Source organism: Polypterus senegalus, chromosome 1, assembly GCF_016835505.1.
Source record: "Polypterus senegalus isolate Bchr_013 chromosome 1, ASM1683550v1, whole genome shotgun sequence".
Classification (NCBI taxonomy): domain Eukaryota; kingdom Metazoa; phylum Chordata; class Cladistia; order Polypteriformes; family Polypteridae; genus Polypterus; species Polypterus senegalus.
Genome location: NC_053154.1, coordinates 16,552,458 through 16,578,364, shown reverse-complemented (window position 1 = coordinate 16,578,364; position 25,907 = coordinate 16,552,458). Strand labels below are relative to the sequence as shown.

Genomic DNA, 25,907 nt, shown 5'->3' with positions numbered 1-25,907 from the left:
CCCTTTGTTCGTCCCTCCATGTAGGCTTTATTTCCTTAATGTGCGCACCATTATGACCTCCTTGGTTGTATTTGGGGTTTATTTATAGCACTTTCTCTTTCACGTCATTTCACAAACACACTTAACCTGATCTGAGGCTTGCTGGGCTCGGCACAAAGAAAGAACCAACTGTGGATGAGGTGACTGACACTCCACCTCTGGGGGGCGACATGGGGCGGCTACTCCACTGCTGTACAGACACTCTGAAGGGCTCTTTGGATCACACATCTGGGCACGCAGAATGAACTGGCTCAAGCACAAGTCCAGCTGGAAAACTGATCGTACAGCGCCTTTCATATCTATATACATATTATAGAGCGCCTTTTAATATCTATCTCTTATATAGTGCCTTTTAATATCTCTCTTATATAGCGCCTTTTAATATCTATTATATAGTGCCTTTTAATATCTATTATATAGCGCCTTTTAATATCTATCTATTATATAGCGCCTTTTAATATCTATCTATTATATAGTACCTTTTAATATCTATTATATAGTGCCTTTTAATATCTCTCTTATATAGCGCCTTTTAATATCTATTATATAGTGCCTTTTAATATCTATCTATTATATAGTGCCTTTTAATATCTATCTATTATATAGTACCTTTTAATATCTATTATATAGTGCCTTTTAATATCTATCTATTATATAGTACCTTTTTGATCTATCATATAATGTATTTTCTATCTATTTATTATATACTGCCTTTCTAATCTATCAATCATATAATGCCTTTTCTATCTATCTATTATATAGTGCCTTTCCCATCTATCTATCTATCTATCTATCTATCTCATATAATGCCTTTTCTGTCTATCTGTCTATCTATTATATAGTGCCTTCCCTATCTATCTGTCATATAGTGCCCTTCATATCTATTGACCCATGTATTGCGTGCTGCCTTTCCTACAGTCAGACCCATAAGTATATGGACAGTGACAATTTTCATCATTTTGGCTCTGTACCCCTCCACAATGGACATGGAACAAAGCCATCAAGATGTAATTGAAGGATAGACTTTTAGCTTTAATTTAAGGGGTTTAACAAAAATATCATATGAGCTGTTTTGAAAAGACAAGACATTTTTATACATATAAAATCCCAATATTTCCAGGGGCTCAAAAGTCCTAAAGGTCCAGCTGGAAAACAGGATGGACATATGAAGGTGTGCACTACACGTGTAATGGCAGCTCTCAGCAACAATAGAAATGTAATTTGACTGTCTTACCTTTTCACCATTCCGGGGAGCACCAACTGTGTCATCTGTAAAATACAAAGAGAGCCACCGTCACCCAAAAGAAAGTCACAGGATTAAATAATACCTGGTATATACAGTAGAGCAAAAACTCTGACATGAACGAATCTGAGTAAATCAAAAGCACTGCTGCTAACTCCTTTAATGTGCGGTATGAGGCGTATAAACTGTATACACAGCCATGGTTTTGTTTCCTTCATAGAGTAAATAAAACATCAAATTGCAAAATGTCCAGTTCATCCATAACACCAGTGAAGGTGCACTGTTTCCAGAAAGTTCTCACCCACTTCATTTTACCAACACGTCACAGACTCAAGTTTTAAACACAATGAAGATTTGTGTCACACGTCTGCATAGGAAGGAGACTCAAAAATAGAATAGAATCGTGAAATGCACGGACCCCCTCCTGCTAGGACCCCTGATGTTTTTGTGAAGTCACTCAATAGTGGCACCCATCTTTGGTCACTTCAGTCTGTTGGCATGACTACTGATGAAATGTGCCAGTCTATAATTCAATTCAATTTTGGCTTATTTTTACATAGAACTCTTCAGTGAGTGCAGGCACAGTGACAAGTAAAATGCAAATATAAACTTTACAGATTACTAAATACAGAATGAGAACACATAAAGACAAAGATTTGTTAAAACGCACAATAAAATAAAGTACTTTGAAAATGCTTAACATAATTGTGTTGTATGTTATTTATCTATCTATTATATAGTGCCTTTCGTATCTTTCTATCTATATATCTGTAATATATTATTCATATTTATCTATCTGCAATATATATTTTATTCATATCTATCATATAGTGCCTTTCACATCTATCTATGTATCATATTGTGACTTTCATATCTATTTATAATATTATTCATATCTATCTCTAATATATTTTTATTCATATCATATAGTCCCTTTCATATCTATCTATCATATAGTGCCTTTCGTATCTATCTACAGTATAATATTATTCATATCTATCTGTAATATATTTTTATTCATATCTATCTATCAATCATATAGTGCCTTTCACATCTATCTACTTATTATATAGTGCCTTTCATATCTTATCTATGTATCTATCTATCTATCTATCATATACTGCCATTCACATCTATCTATATATTTGTAATATGTTATTCATATCTATCTATCTGTAATATATTTTTATTCATATCTATCTATCTATCTATATGGAAAGCACAACATCTGTCCATTAATTATTTGTTGAACTATAGCCAGTTGACATTGTAAGAGATGAAAACAAACTCCAGTCTGCAGCATCCATGAAAAAAAATAAACCTCTGGGGGTCCACAGACAGTCAAGTCAGACAGAGTCAGGGTCCTGGAGACCACCAACCACCCCTGTCCTGGTCATTCTACAGTAGAGTCTGTGCTGGCCGTGCAGGCTCCCAGTATCTGAGGTGACTTTTCCATTGGCCACAGATCACCTTGGCTGTGGTCTATAAGGTCACACTGATGACCGCAGCACCGATCATGAGAACCAAATAAAACATAAGACAAGGAGGAGCTGCTGCAGCTGGAAGAAAAAAAATTCAGGTGGTAATGCAATGAAAACCTGGAGCAGCTCACAGGCTGTGAATCCCGCATTAGGACATTAGGACACTCTGGACGAGAACAGGCCATTCAGCCCTGCACTTAAGTCCTATCCACTTAATTCTTCTTCAAGCCATGTATTGAAAGTCCTCCTGTCCACCACGCTACCTGGTTGCTCACATAAAGGCATTGTGAACGAAATGTAGCTCTGCAGCTTTGTGGCTTCATAATGCCAACTGTAGAACTGGTGGACCAAGCCCACTTAACAAACCAAGTAGTCACTCCACAGTGAGCTGCTGATTTATTGGGTGCACCACGTCCTGTGTCGTGTGATAGCCTTGCATGGTAGAAATCAGGCAGACCACCATCAGTTGGTGTTCACTTGCATGTTGGGAAGGGCAAAACTGCTGGTCTTAATGACTCTGAACGTGGAGCGATAGCTGGTGCTAGGAGTGCGCACCCTGTAGTAAGTTTACATGTTTAATATGTCACTGTGCTCAGTACAAAAAATATTTTATAAATCTGTTTCTTCTCACATGTCCAGCTAACACAAGGCCAGATTTAGCACACAGGGGCTCATCATTTAGAACTGCTAGGCAAACATTAGAAGACAAGAAAGGGACAACTATGAAAATGGGCATTGTACTATTTCAGTGTGCATGACATTGGATCTTCTCTTTGCCTTGTTTGGAATGGCATGATATACCAAAGTAAGGGCCTGCACATGGAGAAAGAGTATAAAGCCTTGGAACATCGCCTGGCACCACTTTGAAGAAGACGGGCGGATGGGAGATCACGTCATCCGATCCTGAAAATCCTACCAGTGCAATGGACGAAAATGGCAGACTCTACACAAGGTCTTGTCATTGGCTTCCCGTCTGTTATGCCGCGTAAACTGTCATTAAAGACAGCTAAGTTATTTCTCTTACGTGATTTCTTACTGCCGCATCACTAAGGGAGGGATATCGCCTCTTTATAAAATATCTATTTCGCTTCGGGTCACTTAAGATGCCACAATTGCAAATCGAACGTATTTCCAGGGAGCTAGCGGCTCCTATAGGACATCATGACATTTTCACATTCAGTTGTTTCAAGGGTATATTGAGAATGGTTAAGAAAATGCTGGCATGGACTGGGTGTTGGGCAGAGTTGTGGGGTTAGGGTTAGGGTTAGGGTTAGGGTTAGGGTTAACCTTGCCTTTGCTGGCGAGGCTGTGATCGGGGCACTCGAGAGACTGAGTGAGGGGTCTGAGTGTTGGGGCTCGTGATTGTCCTGAATTAAAACCAAAGAGCCAGGCCTTTAATGACTTCTTGAGCACGGCCATCAGCAGTGTGTCTGTCTGCGGAGAGAGTGTCGACCTCGTCACTGAGAGGCTTACGCACCTCGGCAGTGACCGGTGGCACTAGGAGTGCCCCCCACACAGCTGTCGACATGGGCTTTTCACATACAACTGTCTCAAGTGTATACTGAGAATGGTGGGAGAAGCAAAAAAGTACAAGTGTTAGGCGATCCAGTGGATGAAAACAGCTTATGGAGCAAAGGGGTTAAAGGAGAATGAAGGCAATCGTGCAAGTAAATCAAATCGACATTCAACCTCCCCGAGCAGGACGTCATCTCAGAACACAACACTTCGGCTGCGCTCACTTTACGGATTTCTTGCTCAGACCGCGTTCACAAGTGCGTCTGACTGTAATGTGAACGCCTCTGTCCACTGTGGCGACACGCAAGCTCACATCGATACGTTTATTATGAAAGTCATCTGTGTCCCCAACAACAAAGAAAGTTGTATTTGTGAAACCAACAAAATGGATACGCTACTAGTGAGTGTTGGCATCGCATTTTGCTCTGGAGGATGCCAACGCATTCAGCCCACGCGTATAGGCAAAAAAAAAAAAACACCCATCACATGAATTCCAATCTGACCGCTCACGTCGCATGGCCACACATCTAGCCCTAAAAGCGCCAGGCTTGTGTCACCTGTTGGCACAAAAATCGACAAGTGGTTTGTGCGCCACACTTTTCTACCCAAGGGTGGACGGTCCTTTTTAATGTAACGCAACTCTTCAGTGCGGCTGTCCCATTGGCAGGATCGGGCATATCTGGCACAGACCTTCCAGCTGGGCCGCTTGTGCTGTAGATGTACGGTGGACCCCTTCGCTGTCTGCGTATGTTATTGCGTTCATTTTAAAAATACACATTTGCCCATCAATCTACACTCAATAACCCATAAACACCAAGTGGAAACATGTCTCAGGAAAGGTCTGTACATTTATTGAAATTAAAAACCGAAAGCTGCCATTCATAGAGGCCTTCAGACCATTACATCAGAACTTTGCAGAAGGCCTGTTGGCAGAAATGGACAGCTTTGGAGTCTTCGTAGGTGAGGCTCTACACGCTTTGCACGCCTGGATTGAGGCAGTTCATTCCATCCTACCTGGCAGATCCTCTCAAGCTCTGTGCGACTGGATGAGAGGTTTCTGTAAAACTGCCATCTTCAGGGCTCTCCACGGATGTTCTATGAGCTTTAAGTGTGGGCTGTGGCCGGGCCACTCGACGACACTCAGTGACTTGTCCCTACGCCGCTCCAGTGTTGTCTTGGCTGTGGCATGCCGGAAGCTGAACCATCAATCTGGTATGTCAGGGTCCTCTCTGTATTTGTCTGCATTCACTCTTCAGTCTCCCTGTCCCGGCCACTGAGAAGCACCACATGGCTTGATGCTTCACTGCAAGGGATGGCATTAGGTGGTCTTCTCCAGACATGGTGCGTGGGAGTTCCATTTTTTGTCTCAGCAGTCCACAGAATCATCTTCCTCATGTCCTCAGAGTCCTTTAAACTGTCACATGCCTTTTAGTCAAATGTGGCTTCTGTCTGGTCACTCTACTACAAACATCTGGTTAATGAAGTTCTGCTGAGATTGGTTGGCTTTCCAGCAGAGGATCTCTGAAGCTCTGCTAGAGTGACCATTGGGTTCTCGGTCACCTCCCAGACATTCCTGCCCAGTTACTTGATTTAGCCGAACAACCAACTCTATGAAGTGTCCTGGTGGTTCCAAACTTCTTCCATTTCACACTTATTGAGGACCACTTTGCTACTGGGAACACCCAAAGTTTTAGAAACGGGTTGGCCCTCTTGCCCCGATCTATGCCTGCCTGCTCACAACCTGATCATTGAGGTCTGCAGAGACTTCCTTGGACTTCATGCCTTGGTTTCAGTCCTGACATGCAGAGTGAATTGTTGGACCTTCTATACACAGAAACACACCTGCGTCTTTCTTAATGACGCCCAATCAGTTCAGTTTGCCACAGGTGGACCTCAATCAAGGTCTGGACGCATCTCAAGAACAATTCATGCAAACGGGACGTACCTGAGCACAATGTGCAGCGCCACAGAAAAGGGCCTGCATACTTCTGGGAAGGACAGGGTTCAGTTTCTGATTTTTAATAAATTTGCATATCTTTCAGAAAACATGTTCATGTTGTCATTATGGGGTATTGAGTGCACACTGACGGGCAAAAATGTCAAATTTATTCACCCACTTGGCTGTGTGTCTATCTGTGTATCCATCCAGTTGCTGTGTCTCGGCAATTTCAACAGATGGCGCAACACAAACATTTGCAGTGTTAAAATGCATTGCATTTGTCATTCCAACAGATGGTGCATCACAAACATGGTCACTGCTTTTATGAATTCCACACCAAATGGCAACTAACAGAGACATACGCATTGCATCTGTCATTCTAGCAGATGGTGCACTGCAAACGTTAATGCTGAGGTGTGCATTCGTTACTTAGATTTCAAACCATCTTAGACAGGCAGTATGGCTAGTCCACATTAATAAAAGGATACGTGTCTGGGTGTCTGTCTGTGTATCCTTCAAGTCGCTGTGTCTCCATCATTCCAAAAAATGGCAAATCACAGATATCTTTAGTAACAAAATACATTGCATTTGTCTTTCCAATAGGTGGCGCATCATAAAAATGAACATTACTTTTATGAATCCCACACCAAATGGTATATAATAGAGACATGCATTACGTTTGTCATTCCAACAGATGGTGTATTATAAAAATTAACATTACTTTTACGAATCCCATACCAAATGGTATATAATAGAGACATGCATTACATGTGTCATTCCAACAGATGGCACATCACAAACATTAACATTGTTCTTATCAATCTCATGCTAAATGGCATATAAGAGAGATTTGCATTACTTTTGTCATTCCAACAGATGGTGTATTATAAAAATTAACATTACTTTTATGAATCCCATACCAAATGGTATATAATAGAGACATGCATTACTTTTGTCATTCCAACAGATGGTGTATTATAAAAATTAACATTACTTTTATGAATCCCATAACAAATGTAATGTAACAGGCATTCGCATTACTTTTGTCATTCCAATAGATGGCAAATTACAAACATTAACATTTATCTTATAAATATCGTGCTACATGGCATATAACAAAGGCATATGCATTGTATTTGTCATTCCAAAAGATGGTGTGTCACAAACATCATCAATAGCTTTATGAATCCCACGCCAAATGGTATGTAACAGACATTGGCAATGCTTTTGTCATTCCAACAGATGGCGTATAACAAACCATCACTACTTTTACCAAATGGCACATAACAGAGACACACGTATTGCATGGTGCCCTGCAAAACGTTCTTTGATTACTTGGATTCCAACCTGTCTTAGAAGGGCAGCACACAATAAAGTGTGCAGAAAGTGAAGCGTCTGAATATTTCCTGAATCCACTGTATATACATTACATTACTTGCACTGTGAGAAAAATAGGTGACTTTAGGTGAGTTTTGTGATCAGCAGGCCAAAATCCATAAGATACACTTTAAAGTGTTCAGGAAGCAAAATCTGATATGCAGTGTGATGGATGGACAAATGTATTCATTCTGGAATGGGCAACATGGTGGTGAAGATTCAAGTATCCAGGTTCAAGTACCACGTATGGGGGTTTCCTCCAATGCCCTAATGATATCTCGCTACTATGAACTGGCCTGGTCTGGGCAAGCGGGTTTCTCTGAGGCTAACTGGCATCCTGCCCTGGCTGGCTTTCTGACTTGATGCTGTGGATCTCACAAAGCAAATGGATGGACAGAAGGATTAATAAACACACTGATCAAGCAGAGATGATCTGATGATGTATTGGCAGCTTTTCAGCGCCTCAAGGGAATTAAAAAAAGAGGAGAAAGTTTTAAAAAAAAAAAAAAAAAGGGAAAGTGCGATCATCCAAAGGTCTGCCATTACAGAAAAGTTCTTGAGAAAGTGCAGGTGTTACTGCAGAGAGGTGTAGGCGAGACAGACTGAGAGAGCGCTGGGGCGGAGGGACTGCGTGGGCGACGGAGCACAGACAGCGTGGGCGTCGCTCTCTGTTACTCAGGGAACTGCAGGTACAAGAGCAGAGCGTTAGCACAAGAAAAGAAAAGCCCCAATCAGGCTGCTCGGCGTTACACAAGCAGACTGGCGAGCGGAGGGAGCACAAGAAGCCAGCGGCTCAGCTTTTTAATCCATGAGAAGATAAAAAGAAAAAACGGAGAGTCAGGCAGATAAGAGGACTTGAGGAGAGCTGAAGGGGGAACTCCGTGCCTTGAGGGTCTGGCAAGATGACATCTAAATGAGCACCAAGCAGCCCAACCGAGAAAGGACCACAAGGCAGCATCATCCCTGGGTGGGATGCCAGTCTGGTGCATGGCAAGCTGACTCCCACCAGTACATCTTTAGACAGACAGATAGAACTTGATTTGTCCCCAGGGGGAAATTTGGCAATTTAGGGTGTCACAGCTAGTGACATAAGGACAGAAGAAATCGGACATTTGAGAGGAGACCATTCAGTCCATCAAGCCCGTTTGTTCAGCTAATGGCTAAGCTGTCCCAATATGTCATTAGGAAACTTCTTAAAGGGTGTCAGGTTTCTACTTCACTTCCATGTCTTGGTAGTTTGTCCCATATTCCCACAACTCTTTGAGAAAAGTGGCGCTTTCAGGCTCATCCACTTTAATTTCTACCAGTGTCTTGGAGTATGTGATTTACCATTAAGCTGTTCCTGGATTTACTTTACCAGTGCTTTTGAGGATTACCTGGATGAGTTCCCCATGTGGTCTCCTCTGCTCGAGACTAAACAGGTTTAATTCTCAGAGTCTGTCACAGCAGGACGTGTCCTAAAGTCCCATGATGCACTTGGCTGCTCTCCTCTGCACAGCTTCAAGTGCTGCTATGTCTTTCTTATAATGTTAATAAAGTATCTATCTATCTATCTAATGTGGTGATTAGAACTGAACACAGGACACTCCAGACGTGGTCCCACTATATAGTCTGGGCATAGCCTAGCTGGGTACATTATGGAGGTACGAATGGTGAAAGCCTCATAACTGGCACCCTTTCAAATGATTCAAATCAATCTGGTTGGAAAGACTTGAATGCCATTGCAGTGATAGTCGAGACAGCCGCTGTAAACTGCCAAACCTTTACAAATGCTTTTGAGGATTTTAGATAGATAGGTCCATAAATATGAGTGAACCAAAATTAGAAAAAAGTTGTCTCTGTCCAAATATTTATGGACCTAACTGTATACACACTCACCTAAAGGATTATTAGGACCACCATACTAATACGGTGTTTGACCCCCTTTCGCCTTCAGAACTGCCTTAATTCTACGTGGCATTGATTCAACAAGGTGCTGAAAGCATTCTTTAGAAATGTTGGCCCATATTGATAGGATAGCATCTTGCAGTTGATGGAGATTTGTGGGATGCACATCCAGGGCACGAAGCTCCCGTTCCACCACATCCCAAAGATGCTCTATTGGGTTGAGATCTGGTGACTGTGGGGGCCATTTTAGTACAGTGAACTCATTGTCATGTTCAAGAAACCAATTTGAAATGATTCGAGCTTTGTGACATGGTGCATTATCCTGCTGGAAGTAGCCATCAGAGGATGGGTACATGGTGGTCATGAAGGGATGGACATGGTCAGAAACAATGCTCAGGTAGCCCGTGGCATTTAAACGATGCCCAGTTGGCACTAAGGGGCCTAAAGTGTGCCAAGAAAACATCCCCCACACCATTACACCACCACCACCAGCCTGCACAGTGGTAACAAGGCATGATGGATCCATGTTCTCATTCTGTTTACTCCAAATTCTGACTCTACCATTTGAATGTCTCAACAGAAATCGAGACTCATCAGACCAGGCAACATTTTTCCAGTCTTCAACTGTCCAATTTTGGTGAGCTCGTGCAAATTGTAGCCTCTTTTTCCTATTTGTAGTGGAGATGAGTGGTACCCGGTGGGGTCTTCTGCTGTTGTAGCCCATCCGCCTCAAGGTTGTGTGTGTTGTGGCTTCACAGATGCTTTGCTGCATACCTCGGTTGTAACGAGTGGTTATTTCAGTCAAAGTTGCTCTTCTATCAGCTTGAATCAGTCGGCCCATTCTCCTCTGACCTCTAGCATCAACAAGGTATTTTCGCCCACAGGACTGCCGCATACTGGATGTTTTTCCCTTTTCACACCATTCTTTGTAAACCCTAGAAATGGTTGTGTGTGAAAATCCCAGTAACTGAGCAGATTGTGAAATACTCAGACCGGCCCGTCTGGCACCAACAACCATGCCACACTCAAAATTGCTTAAATCACCTTTCTTTGCCATTCTGACATTCAGTTTGGAGTTCAGGAGATTGTCTTGACCAGGACCACACCCCTAAATGCATTGAAGCAACTGCCATGTGATTGGTTGATTAGATAATTGCATTCATGAGAAATTGAACAGGTGTTCCTAATTATCCTTTAGGTGAGTGTATATATATATATATTTTTTTTTTTACCAAACTTGGTTTTCTAATTTCTGTATTGTTCCCACAACACTGAATCTGGGAAATAACACATCAATTAATTAGCTCAGGAATCCAATTAAAAACAGAAGCTGTTTGGAACAAAAACCTGTAGCCACACACAGGGGGTCCCCAGGACAGAGTTTGGGAAACACCAGCCTGGTCCAACAGACAAGTTTCTCTTTACGATGAATCGTCTACAGTCGAAAAGTCTCCTAAATAAAAACCTATTAGACATATAAACGTGTGTTGCATGTGCAGAGAGCACATGTCTTAAAAATAAAAGGAAAAACCTGTAAAATCCACATTGGCGTTGGATAGCATCACAGGACGAGTGGTAAACGTGACCAATACGTCATCGCAGGTGCTGTGTGTGCTCTCAGCTATTCGGCATTACGATGACAGATAGAGTCAGAGTCGATGTGAGCTTGAGAGAACTCCTGAAAACATCCATCCATCCATTTCACAGAAACATTAGGAAGTTTTTCTTGACATAGAGAACCACAGACACATGGAATAATTGACTAAGTGGCGTGGTGGAGAGGAGGACTTTAGGGACCTGTTTTGGAGAGTCTTGGTAAATAGGATAGATGGACTTGTTGAGCTGAATGGCCTGTTCTCATCACAATTGTTCCAATGTTCTAATCAGAGGTCCTCCAGCAGGACAACATCCCACAACCAAAACCACAGAGGAATGATGAACTGTGTTAATCTGATCTCAATCTGATCGAAAACCTTTTGAAAGAGCTGACGTTTGAGGAGAGTCAACAGAAGATTGGCAGAAATGACCACCAGAAAGGTGCCAGAAGCTTGTAGATGGTGTCAAACACATGTGCTTTGGGGACAGCTGAAAGGCTTTGATGGGGGTAATTCCACGGCGATCCACAAGGGGAGCTGTTTAGTAACATCTTTTCTCTTCTCCCCCTCTATAGACCAGATGATTGACAGCCCTACCACCTCTGACGTCACTGCCAGCGTCCGGTCTGCTGGACCAAATCTTTATGCTTGTTTGTGTTTTTTGTTGCAATGGTAACGAAACGTCTGAAGGCTAACATTATGGAAGGGGGTCTATAACAGGTCCAGGTCTAATGTTTTAAATTTTCTTCAGTGAAATTGTGTTCTTCTGTATTGTACACTTTGGACATCCTAGTAAAATATTCAGAGAAGTTCTGACACTGATATTGTAAAATGGTGGCTGTGAAGCTAAGTATCTGGTATGTGGAAGGTTGCCAGTTTATATCCCGTTACTTCCAGAAGGGATCCTACTCCGTTGGGCCCTTGAGCCACTTGGAAATTGCTCCAGGGGTGCTGCACAATGGCTTACCCTGCACTCTGACACCCAAATGTCATGTGAAAAGACCATTTCCCTCAGGGCTTAACGAAGTATATAAAAAAAAATTCCAAATGTTTCTGAAGATGCTGTGTATGATATATGAGAAATGCAAGGTGACCAATAGCATCATCCGCTACTGTATGCCGTTTGGACTGGCACCAATGTCCGGGTGTTGTCCCTGCCTTGTGCCCTATACTTGATGGGTTAGACTCCATCTTCCCAGTGACCTTGCTCAGGATTAAGCGGGGTTAGAAAATGGTGTGGTATGGAATGTATAAGGATTACAGGAAGTATAATGAAACAAAGACTATGGCAAGAAGTGACAGATATTTAGAAAAGCCAAAGCTTAGTACTGTGGGAAAAGGATCAACATCCTCAGATAAGGAGTGGAAGGTAGCAATGCACAGAATTCACTCGAGCTCCATATGTGCAAACCATAGAATTATTCAACTCAAAATTATATAATCGAGCACATCTGTCTCAATTAAAATTGTCCAAAATGTTTCCAGGGCGAGAGCCAACCTGCGAACGTTGCAATCGAGTTCCAGCCTCACTGGGCCACATGTTTTGGGTCTGCACCAAATTAACAACATTCTGGACCAAAATCTTTAACTGCCTATCAGATAGCCTTGTGGTCCCAATCCCTCCTAATCCACTCACAGCTGTGTCTGGTGGGCTCACAGAGGGGCTTAAAGTGGAGAAGGACAAACAATCTGTGATGGCTTTTACTACACTATTGGTACGCAGACTTATTTTGCTCAACTGGAAGAATCCTAACTCTCCTCTTTTAAGTCAGTGGGTAACTGATGTTGTATACTATTGGAAATCGGAAAAAATCACATTCACACTTTGAGGATCTGTACAGAACTTTCAAAACCTGGCAGGATCCGACATATTAATATATAATAATATTTTAGAATACGCATTTAAATTGAGGAAGCAGATTCTCTCCCCTCTTTTACCCCATTTATCTTTGTTCATTTATTAATTTATCTATTTACTTATTTTTATTAGCTTAACGTTTTACTCTGTTGGCCTAGTTCCCTTTGTCAGGGGTGGGGGGTTGATTTGTTTCGAACCGATTTTATATGAAACTTGAGTTATCTGCATGGAATGTTATTTGATTTTAATAAAATCAATAACATGAAAAAAAAGAAAAGCCAAAGCATAACAAAGTCCAGCCTCGGCGATCTCTGTCTGGCTGCCAAAGGCTCACCATGTGGCCATTTTGATCATTGTGGGCAGAGGGAGGTGGAAAAATTAACTAGATTTCCAGTTAGACGGTCCCTTGTACCTACCTAACAATTAATGATGGGTACTTGCCCAGTTTTAGAAATGATAATCCCATATTCTCTATTTTAATCAATAACCAATAGGCTAAAACAAGGTAGCAATGCACAGAATTCACTCAAGCTCCATATGCACAAAGCATAGAATTATTCAACTTAAAATTATATATCACACCACACCGTCATTATAATTCACATAACTGGCCACACTGGTTTTGGTTGAGCCTCTCCCAGATGACTTTTCATGTTCAAGTCCCTCCGGTCAGAACTCAGTCCACTTTGGCTCCATTCACATTATCAGGCCAAAGTAACTCAAATCTGACTTGTTGGCTTAATGCGACACAAATCGGATGTTTTCAGGGCTGTGTGGACCCTGAAATCTGACCTTTTCTATTTTTTCTCTTGTTTTATTGATTTGAATTAGAAGCAGATAACATTCCATACAATGAAGTCAAACTTAACAAAGCAAAGCAAAATTCAACCCCATATCCAAGAGAAAGAGAAACTGCAGCTACTCTATAAAAGGAGCAAGAAAGGCAGAGTATCCTTTTCTCCGAAATGGAAGCTTATTCTAAAATGTTATTGGTTAGATTCCTGTTATATTTTAAAAAAAAGTTTTGAAGAGATCTTCTGAGTGAGAATTACCAGGCTGATTTGGCTTAATGTGACACAAATCCGATGTTTTCAGGGCTATGGTCTTTTCAAATCATATGTGGTCCTAGATTAGTGGCCATGCGACATCAACCGTCAGATCGAAATTCATGGGTTTTTTTTGTCTATACACATGGGCTGTGCGCTGTCATCATCAGCCAACAATGGCAGGGCGGCAAAACACCAGTGGAAGTGGGCTAAAGCGGTGACAACAGTCATGGTCGGTCCCTCCATTGCTGGCTTCTTTCCAGTACTCACACATCTCTTGGTGCAGCAGTGCCACCAATAGCTGTGAAAACAGCAAACGCTGGCTGACTAGCTTTTTTTTTTCCCACCTTCTTGACCTAATCGTGTACCGATGATGAACCGTTTCACGTCCTCCAGAGCAAACACTCACTACAAGTCGTCTTACAAATATGATGTTCTGTTGTTGTTGGTGATACAGATGACTTTCATAGACGTATCAAAGTGTGCATGCGTGCTGTTTTTTTACAGGACAGAGATGTTCACATTACAGTTAGACGCAGGTCATTTGTATTTATGAAAGTGTGGCGGATGGCTGGGGACACCCGAAAGACTGGGAGAGAGACAATGCCTCCCCTGGGCCATGACAGGGCAGCCGCCCTGGTTCACATGGGGGCCACGGGATCAGAGCTTAGAAGCTCAACCCTGTTGGGGACCGTTGCCACTACCAGGGGGCACCTAGACGATTATAGCGCCTTGGATTGCAGCACTTCCGCCACACCCAGAAGTGTCGGCAGAAGATCATCGCGAAGCATCTGGAGCACATCCGAGGTATTATAAAAGGGGCCGCCGCACTCCATTAGCTGAGCCGGAGTCGGGTGGAAGAGGATGGAGTTTGTGTGTGGAGGAGTGAGGGTGGTTGAAGGAGAAGAAGAGAGAAAGAAGAGACTGAGTGTTTGCCAATTCTGAGCATTGTGAGGTGATGTACATCCTGGAGAGAATTATTCAATATGTGTGTGTTTTTGGACATTTGGTGTCTGTCTGTCTGTGTACGGAGGCAGAAATATCACAAATGCAAACCGTCAAGATCGGCAAATCCAGTCTGCGCAAGAAATCAGGACAATGTGATGTGAACGTAGCCGAAGTGTTGTGTTCTGAGATGACATCCTGCTTAGGGATGTTGAATGTGGATTTGATTTACTTGCACAGGTTGCCATTATTCTCCTTTAACCCCTTTGGTCCACAAGCTGTTTTCACTCACTGGATCTCCAAACACTTGTAGTTTTTATGCTTTTCCTACCATTCTCAGTACACACTTGAGACAGTTGACTTTGAAAAGCCCATGATGACAGCTGTGTGGTGGATAGTAACTGCCACTCCTAGTTCCAACTATCGTGGCATGTTCAATAGCACTAATACCACCGATTCTTCCCTTTCCAATGTGCAACTGAACACCAACTGATGGTAGTACCTATGAATGTGAACTGTCAAGGCAGGCAAATTTGATCTCAGCAAAATATTGGAATTGAGCAATGAGGCTTGTAATGTGAACAAAACCTTTGTCTACAACGCTAGCTCGGTGTCCTGGCAGAGGGTACACTAGCAACGGCAACCTGAAATCCTGGGCTGCCACCGCTAGGGTATGCTATGTCCCAATATTATGGAGTCTGCACCAGTGAATGGGTTATGTTCTCCCAGGAAGCCAGTGGGGCCATTGATCCATTGGTGAAGTGGGTTATCCTCTGAAAATAAGAAATATGTCACTGGGGTTGAAGAGAAAGTCCTGGAGTTAAGGGTGCTAATTTAGAGAAGGGAGAGTTGGGGAAGAAAATTATTACATCAGCCCTGTCTCTCCAACAGATGGGATAGTAGGGACATTGATAACTTTAGAAATGGAGCCTTTGTATCTATGAAAGTGGGTCATCAACCCAAGCTCTGCTTGACCTGTTCATAGAAGCTGGGACCCAAAATTTATTGGACAGTAAGTGTGACTACTTGGAGGATGACCACAGGACTTAGATCTGACCTTAGAATGTATTACTAGGATTTCCTTAGAGGTGGGTTGTTTGTGACAGGCCTTCTTGACAGACCCTGATTTAGTATGGGGTTGGAAGCTAGTATCAAGCACTAGGACTGGCATTAGCAAGAAAGGCTTAACAGAGCAAGGAAATTTAGAAAGAGAGGGCAGGAGCAGACCAGAAGAGAAGAAGAGTTCTAGGGGGAGATAAGTGAAGCAGACCTTCTTACCAGATGACATCTTAAATAGGAGAGGATTGTGTATGTGTAACAGGGTCTGATAATGTGACTGACAACTTCGGGGTTGTCTGCAAACCCATGGTGTGGCCCGTAAATAATACAGCCTAAAATAGAGGCAATTCTCTTGCGAAATGGCACTGCAATGACGTAACAAAAATAACGACGAAATATCAAAAAAACAGAAAACTATATAATTTTATTCAAAATACTAACATTGAGAATTTCAAGAAATTGTAGCTGCAGTGATGTCGCAATAGCTGGACCAACTAGAGCACCAGAACATAAAGTTACTGCCAATATAAAGAAATAAATGGCAAGAAAAACCACATAAAGCAGAGCAAAAGGCATCTTTAAATCAGCGGCAAAACCTGACATGCAGACTGGCGGCCACCCTGGAGTGAAACTTGAACGACGTTTGTACCAACAACACTGACAAACGGTGTGGTGAGTATTTACTAATAAAAAGCACTACAAAGGGTTCATGATATCACAACATTTGTTGTTGTGCAGCGAAGGTGGGGGGTCACTTTACTGAAACTCACACAACACACTTGGGTGTGATTTGGAATGTGTGAGAATAATACACTGTCTACTTACTATAACGAAAAAATAAAGCAAAAGTAAGACTTACCTTGCAGACTGATGTGACGTTGATTTTAATAATATTACTGATCATCTGTGAAAAGAGAAACAAAATGAAAAGGTGAACTCATTTTGTACCACATACTGTCTAAATTGCTAAAGCTATTTGATGAGTTTAACTCAGGAAGCAAAATTAAAGATTTACAACGTTAGAACATTAGATTACTCTGGATGGGAACAGGCAATTCAAATCAACAAAGGTCATCATTCCTATTCACTTAATTCTTCCAAAGTAACAAGTCTAGTTTTGAAGGTTCCTAAAGTCCTACTGTCTCTCACACTCCTTGGTCACTTATTCCAGGTGTCTATGGTTCCCTCTGTGAAGAACAAATTCCTAATGTTTGTGTGAGATTTCCCCTTAACAAGTTTCCAACTGTGTCCCCATGTTCTTGATGAACTCATTTTAACGTCTCCGTCTTGATCCGCTGGACTAATTCACTTCAGAATTTTAAACACTTCACTCAGGTCTCCTCTTAATCTTCTTTTCCTTAAACTGTAAAGGCTCAGATCTTTTAATCTTCCTCATAACTCATCCCCTGTAGCCCTGAATCAGCCTAGCCGCTCTTCTCTGGACCTTTTCTAGCGCTGTTATGTCCTTTTTGCAGCCTGGAGACCCAAACTGCACACCCAGTACTCCAGATGAGGCCTCACCAGTGTGTTATAAAGCTTGAGCAGAACCTCCTGTGACTTGTACTCCACACATCAAGGCGCTATATAACCTGACATTCTGTTAGCTTTCTTAATGGCTTCTGAACACTGCCTGAATATTGATAGTGTCAAGTCCACGACTCCTAAATCCTTCTCATAAGGTGGACTCTCGATTTTCCGACCACCCATTGTGTATTCAAACCTAACATTTTTATTTCCTATGTGTAATACTTTACATTTAATGACATTAAATTTCATCTGTCACAATACAGTATGCCCAAGTGTGAATGCTGTCCAAGATTATCTGCCAATTCATTCATATCATCTGCAAACTTCACCAGCTTGTTATTTACATTCCTATCCAAATCATTCAAATATATTAAAAATAACAGCAGCCCCAGCATTGCCCCCTGCTGGTCACCATTCTTAACGTCAGACAATTCTTTACACCATAACCCTCTGCTTCCTGTGCCAATTCTGCACCCATCTACACACCACACCCTGAACTTCCACTTCTTTTAGTTTGATGCCCACCTTTTCATGTGGCACCTTATCAAATGCTTTCTTTAAGTCCAGATAAATAATATCATATGCTCCACTCTTCTTGTATGCTTTTGTTGCTTCGGCATGCTAGAAAAACATGACCTCCCTCTTCAGAACCCATGCTGACTCTTTAGTAAAACTCACATTCTTGCCATGTGTTGAATGTAAAGCTTACTGGCCTATAGTTTCTTGGATCTGCCCAGTCACCCATTTTTTATAAACCTGGGGTTTGTTTCCTGCCTTGTGCCCTGTGTTGGCAGGGTTTGGCTTCAGCAGACCCCCGTGACCCTGTAGTTAGGATATAGCGGGTTGGATAATGGATGGATGGATGGATGTTTTAATGCAAAAGGTGAGTTGTGGACACCGACATTTTATAAATGTTCAGGCAAAACAAGCTTATTCAGTTTGTTTGGGTTGAAATGAGCGATGAGAATAAACGTTAGAAAACAGGAGGAGCTCTCGGCCATTTTCATTTTGTAAAAGTAGCTTGCAGGGGAAGAAAGGTTGGAGACCCCTGAATTAGTGACTGTGAGGTCGATATGTGGAGTGAAGTGTGTCGCCTTGACAAGAGTTGCTGCTTCTTTGGCTGAGTTGTGCCATTTCAATTATTACTATCTTATTTAAGTGTGCATTATTAATTTGCAGTATATCCCTTATTCATGATCATTTGTATCTAACTTGTTTTTCTTTGACATCTTGTAAAGCAGTTTGAACTACATCATTGGTCCGAAAATGTGCTAGAGAAACAAAAATTGTTAAGTGTGAAGCCCTTATTCAGTTATTTTATGAACATCCTTAAAGCACTGTGGTCTTACGAGGTACAGGGTGGCCCACCTCCACCGAGATGACTCCAGTCTCGTCTGCGCCGCGAGTGTACATGAACGTGCTGAAACGGCAACAGAGATGTATTTTCATACAAGGAGAACACTTTCAGCATTTTCTGTAAATGTAAGTACCAAATGTGATCACTTGTTTCTCTTCACCATGTAATGCAGTCGACTCGGTGGAGGGGGACCACCCTGTATATTAGGTATATCGATGTAATCAGACCTCCAGTTAGTTGATAAAATTGAAAAGTCTGAAAACCGTAATCCTAAACTTAAAGTTCTTACAAATGCTTTTACAAAAGTGAGTAAAGTAGACAAATAAATCTATAAAATCAGAGCCTGTTTATAACTCACAAATCATCTTCAGTTTGACTGCATGTGAATGAGCACATTGTCTCTGCCCAAAAATGATCTTTATATGGTAGAACGTAATGGCATACAAATGGTAAGAAATCCCACCCATGTGACACAGGAGGTGATCTGAACGTTCACTGGTTGTTGGCATCTCCTAGTCATGTAAGTGTCTTCATTCAGGGGGTGCGCTTGTAAGTCATTTGAAAAAACAAAGTTCTTACATTATCAAGATCCGGAATGTCAAGGAAATATTCAGGATATCCATATGCAATTCCAACATTGTTTACTGAAAAAGAAAAAAGAAATAAACAAAAGATCAGAATTATTATGCTCTCCATGCCTATTGAAATATCCTAAAATACTCAGGGAGCTGACACAGTCTTCACCTCTTTATGTAGATTCTCAAAATCAGTAACTCTATAGATTAGATTAAGTAGAATTTTTTTTTTGTCCCCAGGGGAGAAATTTGACTTTTTACATAAACTCTTTAGATATAAATGCATAAAGAGGTAGATAAATTTACAGACATGGATACATTTGTTGGTACCCTTTCAGCTCAGTAAAAAGTGCCATCTGATTTGTGAAAAGTGGTGAAATGAAAAGCCGCAGTCCCCTGTATACCTGCATGCCTTTGAGATGTCATCGAGTAAAGCAAAGAGATCAAGTATTACTTATTCTATAAAGAAATTCTAAAATGGCCTGGACACATCTGTTGGGAACCATAGGAGACATCCTAAATACAGTATTTGGATTTGAGTGATTTTTCAAACTCTCTGTTTTCTTGAATTCGTATCACACATTTCTGTGCAATCAGCTGATTTAAATGCTGTTTGGTGTCATCGTGTATTCCACACTAACCATGGACCAGAGAAAACAAAGGAGAGAGTCATCTGAGGAGATCAGAAAGATAATGATAGACCAGCATGTGAAAGGCAAAGAGTGTAAGACCATCTCCAATCAGCTTGATGCTACCGTCACAACAGTTACAAATATTATTAAGATGTTTAAGGTCCATGGGACTGTAGCCACGGCTACAAGAGGAATATCGACCAGAAAATGGGCTGCAGGATAATGAGAAAAAGCAAAGTGCAACTTCTAAAGGGATACAAGCTGAACTTCAAGGTTGAGGTCCATCAGTGTCTGACTGCACCATCCATCACTTTTGGAGTGATGGTGGACTTGGTGGAAAAAGACCCAGGAGGACTTCATAGTTGAAATTCAAATATATTAAAGCCAGACTGGAATTTATTCAAATGCATATTGACAAGGCACAATGCTTCTGGGAGAATGTCCTTTGGTCAGATGAGACAACACTGGAGCTTTTTGGAAAGTCATATCAGCTCTGTGTCCAGAAATGAGAAAATGAAGCTTTCAAAGAAAAGAACAGCAGACCTGCTGTGAAACATGGAGGAGACTCGGTGATGTTTTGGGCCTGATTGCTGCATATGGCATGGGGTGCCTTGAGTCTGTGCAGAGAACAATAAAATCTCAAGACCATCAAGACAATCTGGAGTGAAACGACCTGTCCAGTGTCAGGAAGCTCTGTCTCAGTCGCAACTCATGGATCCTTTAATGGGCATAATGAGACAAAACACACAACTAAAGGCATCCAAGAATGGCTAAGAACAAAATATTGGGACTATTGTGAAGTCTACCTATCTATCTATCTATCTAAGTGGACGTCTATGAGCCCTGATATGAATCCTATTGAAAATCTACAGAAAGAACTGGAGAAAGACCCCCCTTCAAACCCGACACTGCTGGAGCAGTTTGCTCAGGACAAGTGGGCCGAACGACCTGTGGACAGGAGCAGAAGTCTCATGGACAGCTGCAGGAATCTCTTGTGTGTAGGGATTTCAAACGGTAAAGGTTGTGTAACAAGATACAGTCGACCCTTGATATACGACCGGCCTGACATGCGAACAACTTGATTTACGACCAAACTATTTGTTTTGATTTATGACCACCATCTTGCATTACGACCCGAATGCGGTCACGTGTATCCGCTTGTGCGATTGTAAACAAACAAACAGAGCGTTCGTAACTGCTGAAAACACATTACTTTAACATGGCCTTTTTATAACTTCATTTTAATCGTAATTTAACTTAATCCTGATACTCTATATGTTTAATCTCCTCAAAATAACTATTCATGGTGGCTCTAAAATCGGTACTGACCCCTACTCTCTTTTCTGTTTCTTTTTCCGGTTTCTTTGTGGTGGTGGCCTGCGCCACCACCACCTACTCAAAGCTTCATGATGCTCCAACAATGATGGACGGATTAAAAGGCAGAAGTCTACGTGACCATCATCATCATCAAGCCCTTCCGTGAGAATCCTAAATCCACAGAGGACTGTTTCATTTATGTTAGGTAGAATGCCCAGAGGGGACTGGGTGGTCTCATGGTCTGGAATCCCTACAGATTTTATTTTTTCTCCAGCCGTCTGGAGTTTTTTTGTTTTTTCTGTCCCCCCTGGCCATTGAACCTTACTCTTATTCGATGTTAATGTTGATTTATTTTGTTTTATAATTGTGTCTTTCATTTTTCTATTCTTTAATATGTAAAGCACTTTGAGCTACTGTTTGTATGAAAATGTGCTATATAAATAAATGTTGTTGTTGTTGTTGTTGTTGTTGTAAGTGTCAGTCGGAGCCCAGATACATGTGTTTGTGGACATCATTTCGGTCAGTGCAGTGATTTATCTATATATATAATTCACTAAGACCATGGCAAGCAAGATGGATAATTGCTAAGGAAGGAAGAAAAGGTAACGAAGGTAAAGAATGCGATTGTTAAGGGATGTTAGCTAGCGGGCTGGCGCGGCACATGATGATGTCATCAGGCTGAGTCAGCACCAGCTTGCTTTGGAGTGTATTAATACAGCAGTTCACAACACGACCAGCTTTGAACCGAGTGCTCGACTACTGTCATTATTAACTTGAGAAACAGCGATCACAATTGAAACGAAGAAGGAAATTGTGGGGAAATATGAGAGTGGTGTTCGTGTGACCGATCTCGCTAATATGTACAGCATGTCGAAATCCACCATCTCGACAATTTTACAAAGAAAAGATTTGCATAAGGAGGCTCCTTCTAACTTTTTGGTAAGTACATTAGAAAAATTATTGGTGTTTTGGTAAATTATGCACATTATACAACCCTTTTTATTATGAAAAGGTTAAGTAAGTGTTGCTGTGGGAGGTTCGGAGCGCATTATGGGTATTTCCATTATTTCTTATGGGAAAAATAGTCTTGACTTACAACCAACTTGAGTTACAATCAGCCTCCGCGAACGAATTGAGTTTGTAAGTCAAGGGTCCACTGTATTAGGTTCAAGTTCCCATCATTTTTGTCTACGCACCCATTGCATGGCTGCACTCAGGTCCGAATATGGATCCTGAGTTGGTTTGTCGTGTGGTTGGTGTGGCAATGCACTGAATCAGTGTGTCCTCCTAACCTCATCCTCATCATTTTCATTTACGTTATGATTTGAAATATTCTGTGAAATCCAAACTCTAAAGCAAAGTCTGATTTTTGTTAAATACTTAATAAACAACGATGAGTGCCAATTACTTTGGTCAGTTTGAGACAATTGCGGGGTCTAGTTTTTCGTGGAGGGCTACCAACAAGTTTGCCCACTCACAGGATTAGAATGTCCACATCAGAATGGCTAAAAATGGAAGAAACTTTAAAAAGAAAGAAAACTTTTAACTTGACAATCACAGTGAAGCATTATGCAGGCATATCTTCTGTTCTTTTTCCGGTTTTCTGTGGTGGCAACCTGTGCCACCACCACCTGATCAAAGCACCATGATGTTCCTACACTGATGGATTAAAGGCCAGAAGTCCACATGACCGTCATAATCAAGTCCTTCCATGAGAACCCCGAATACCATCAGGACTGATTGAGGTCATTTATGTGAGGTAGAATGTCTAGAGGGGGCTGGGTGGTCTCGTGGCCTCAGACCCCCTGCAGATTTTATTTTTTTCTTTCCAGACGTCTGGAGTTTTTTTTGCTTTTTCTGTCCTTCTTAGCCATCAGACCTTATTCTTATTCTGTGTTAATTAGTGTTCTCTTATTTTAATTCTTACTTTGTCTTTTGTCTCTTTCTTCATCATGTAAAGCACTTTGAGCTCCATTATTTGTATTAAATGTGCTATAGAAATAAATGTTGTTGTTATTGCTGTTGGTATAAACATAATAAATAATAATAAATAAAATAAAAATGACAATAATAAGCAGCCACAGCTACAGCTATAATCATGCTTTCTTAGTTAAACAGAGGTTGAAGGACAAGGGTTACAAGCCAGACGTTCCTGGACACACACTGCTGCTAATCGATTGTCTGGAAGGCGCAGCATTTCATGGGCTCCGAGATCTCACGTTTTTTTCTTTTTTTTTTTCTGCAGGGACATTTTAAAAACCAAGTGTACCTCACACATCCTGCAACCACTGCTGAATTGAAAAGGAGAATTGAAGAGGAAGTCGCTGGCATTCCTCTTGACATGTTACTTCGAGCAATTCAGGCTGTTCATGAGGTTTGCTTCAAAACATAAAATGAATATTGATTACCATCATCAATTGCATATCCCGTACAATACAATTCATCATTAAACGTATTTTGTAATGTGTTTATTCGTGCATTGAATGTCAACTGAAAATGTCCTGTTTCCCAGCGCAACCCTGTATTAAAAGGAAATTCTTCGGAAGTGATAGTTACAGAGGCTCAAAGAATGAAAGGTGGCTAATTTTGGGGGCCCCACAATAGGCCATTTTCTTGGCAAGCATTACAACGTTGGGAGTTTGGGTTGTCATATCCAAGGTGGGCATACACTGTGAGATTCTTCAGGCTCATGAAAGGATGGAGGTCCACCAAAGTGAGACTAAGGGTACCCAGGCAATCTGACAATGCGCAAGAATGTGGTGGTAGTTCACCATGGCTAATCTTGGTTTTAGAATTTGCCTGATTAGCCTTGTCTTATGACTAGTGTTCCACACCACTTATGCAAAGTTGTTTAACTCTTTGAGGGCTGAATATTTTTTCCAAAAAGCTCAGTTTTCTGAAAAGCACACAAAGCAATGATTCCAACATAAAACATCTGTTGCTATGTGCTGTGGCTGCTGTTGGCGCATGTTTGGCAACTTTGAATGCACGGTGGGCTGGCTGTCTTCGCACAGCCGGTGGGTAGCGGTGCCAGTCACAGTGTGACGCAATATGGGTTGTACCTCATGTCATCATAAGTGGTGGTCCTCCCAGGCGAATGCTGCTGTAGGTGTATCAGCTACACAAACGATCAACTGGGGACTGATCAGCTGATGCTGGTCCCTCACTTTCATTTTTGGTGTCCATCTCCTGATCACTTGCATCAAATTCCAAGTCCGACAATTCAGAGTCTGATTCAGTGGTAATATGTAAAATGTCCGTGGAGTATTCAATCTCTTGCCAGATATTGATGCTGTTTTCGAGGTTCTTTGCTCTTCGCTACTCATGTAGGGAGTCGAGGTTAAATCAACAACGCTCTTAACTATCCTTCTAGCAAAGTGAGTCAAACATAACTGTAAGGTTGAGTTTTGTTGCAGTTTACAGCTGATTACTGCCCTCTACCTCTGAATTTCGACAAAAGTCGACATCAGCCCTGAAAGAGTTAAAGTACAAACATGTAGTGCTACCAGAAATGTGTAGCTGCTGGTCAACTTTCCTTAGTATTTTTCAAAAGAACAGCCTGTTCTCCTTCTCAAGGGCAACGTTTCACAGTCTTACTTGGGTAAAAGCATAAAACGCAGGGGTGGTTACCTCATTAGTAAAGCGGAACTGAAACACTGAATTGACTCACATTTCGACACATCAGAAAACCATCGGGAGCCCATGAGGCACTTGGATTGGGTCAGAACAAATCTCATTTTTTCACAAGTAGAAGAAACATTACGACTTTCTCTGGATTTTATACCGATGAAAATTCCACAGGGCAGCATGGTGGCATAGTGGGTAGCGCTGCTGCCTCACAGTTAGGAGACCCGGGTTCACTTACTGGGTCCTCCCTGTGTGGAGTTTGCATGTTCTCCCCGTGTCTGAGTGGGCTTCCTCCCACAGTCCAAAGACATGCAGGTTAGGTGCTTTGGCGATTCATTGCCCAGGGTTTGTTTCCTGCCTTGCTCCCGGTGTTGGCTGGGATTGGCTACAGCAGACTCCCGTGACCCTGTAGTTAGGATAATGGATGGGTGGATGGATAGAAAACTGCACAGCATACATCTGACCTTGGTAGGAGGTTCCGCAGTCTTAATAGATTCCCTGTTATAATGTAGGTGACCTTCTTTTATGTGCTATGAGGGACAGGGGACGTTTGGCGTGGACATTTTACCTGGCCTGTGCACTGTGCATCAGTGGTTCCAGATGATTTTCTAGTCCCCACAAGCTAACGCTGGGATGTTTTTTGGATGATCCTACCCATGCCTCTTCCAGGTTGTCTTTGAGGGAGAATGAAGCTGGATAGAAAGCTCTGGGAAACACTAAGCTGCTGGAAAGAAGAGAGACCAGGGTGAGGAGAGGAAGAAAAGAAAGAAAGAGATAGCAAGGTGGAGAGTGCAACCAAAGAGCGGAGACAAGAGGGTAGCCCTACCTTACTGAACAAGCTAGGGACTAACCCATTTACTTTCTACCTCCAGACCCCGTACCCAATTG

General features: G+C 41.8%; 1 protein-coding gene across 1 annotated transcript in view; it reads right to left on the bottom strand.

Moving 5' to 3' along the window:
• The window catches only part of hsd17b12a (hydroxysteroid (17-beta) dehydrogenase 12a), a 130,070-nt gene that overhangs the window by 29,933 nt on the left and 74,230 nt on the right, over positions 1-25,907 (bottom strand). The window contains exons 4-6 of the mRNA XM_039744235.1: positions 19,448-19,512; positions 16,844-16,888; positions 1,274-1,308 (exon numbers count right to left, since the gene is read on the bottom strand). Of these exons, the coding sequence (XP_039600169.1) occupies positions 1,274-1,308; positions 16,844-16,888; positions 19,448-19,512 (145 nt within the window). The remainder of the gene's footprint in view (positions 1-1,273; positions 1,309-16,843; positions 16,889-19,447; positions 19,513-25,907) is intronic.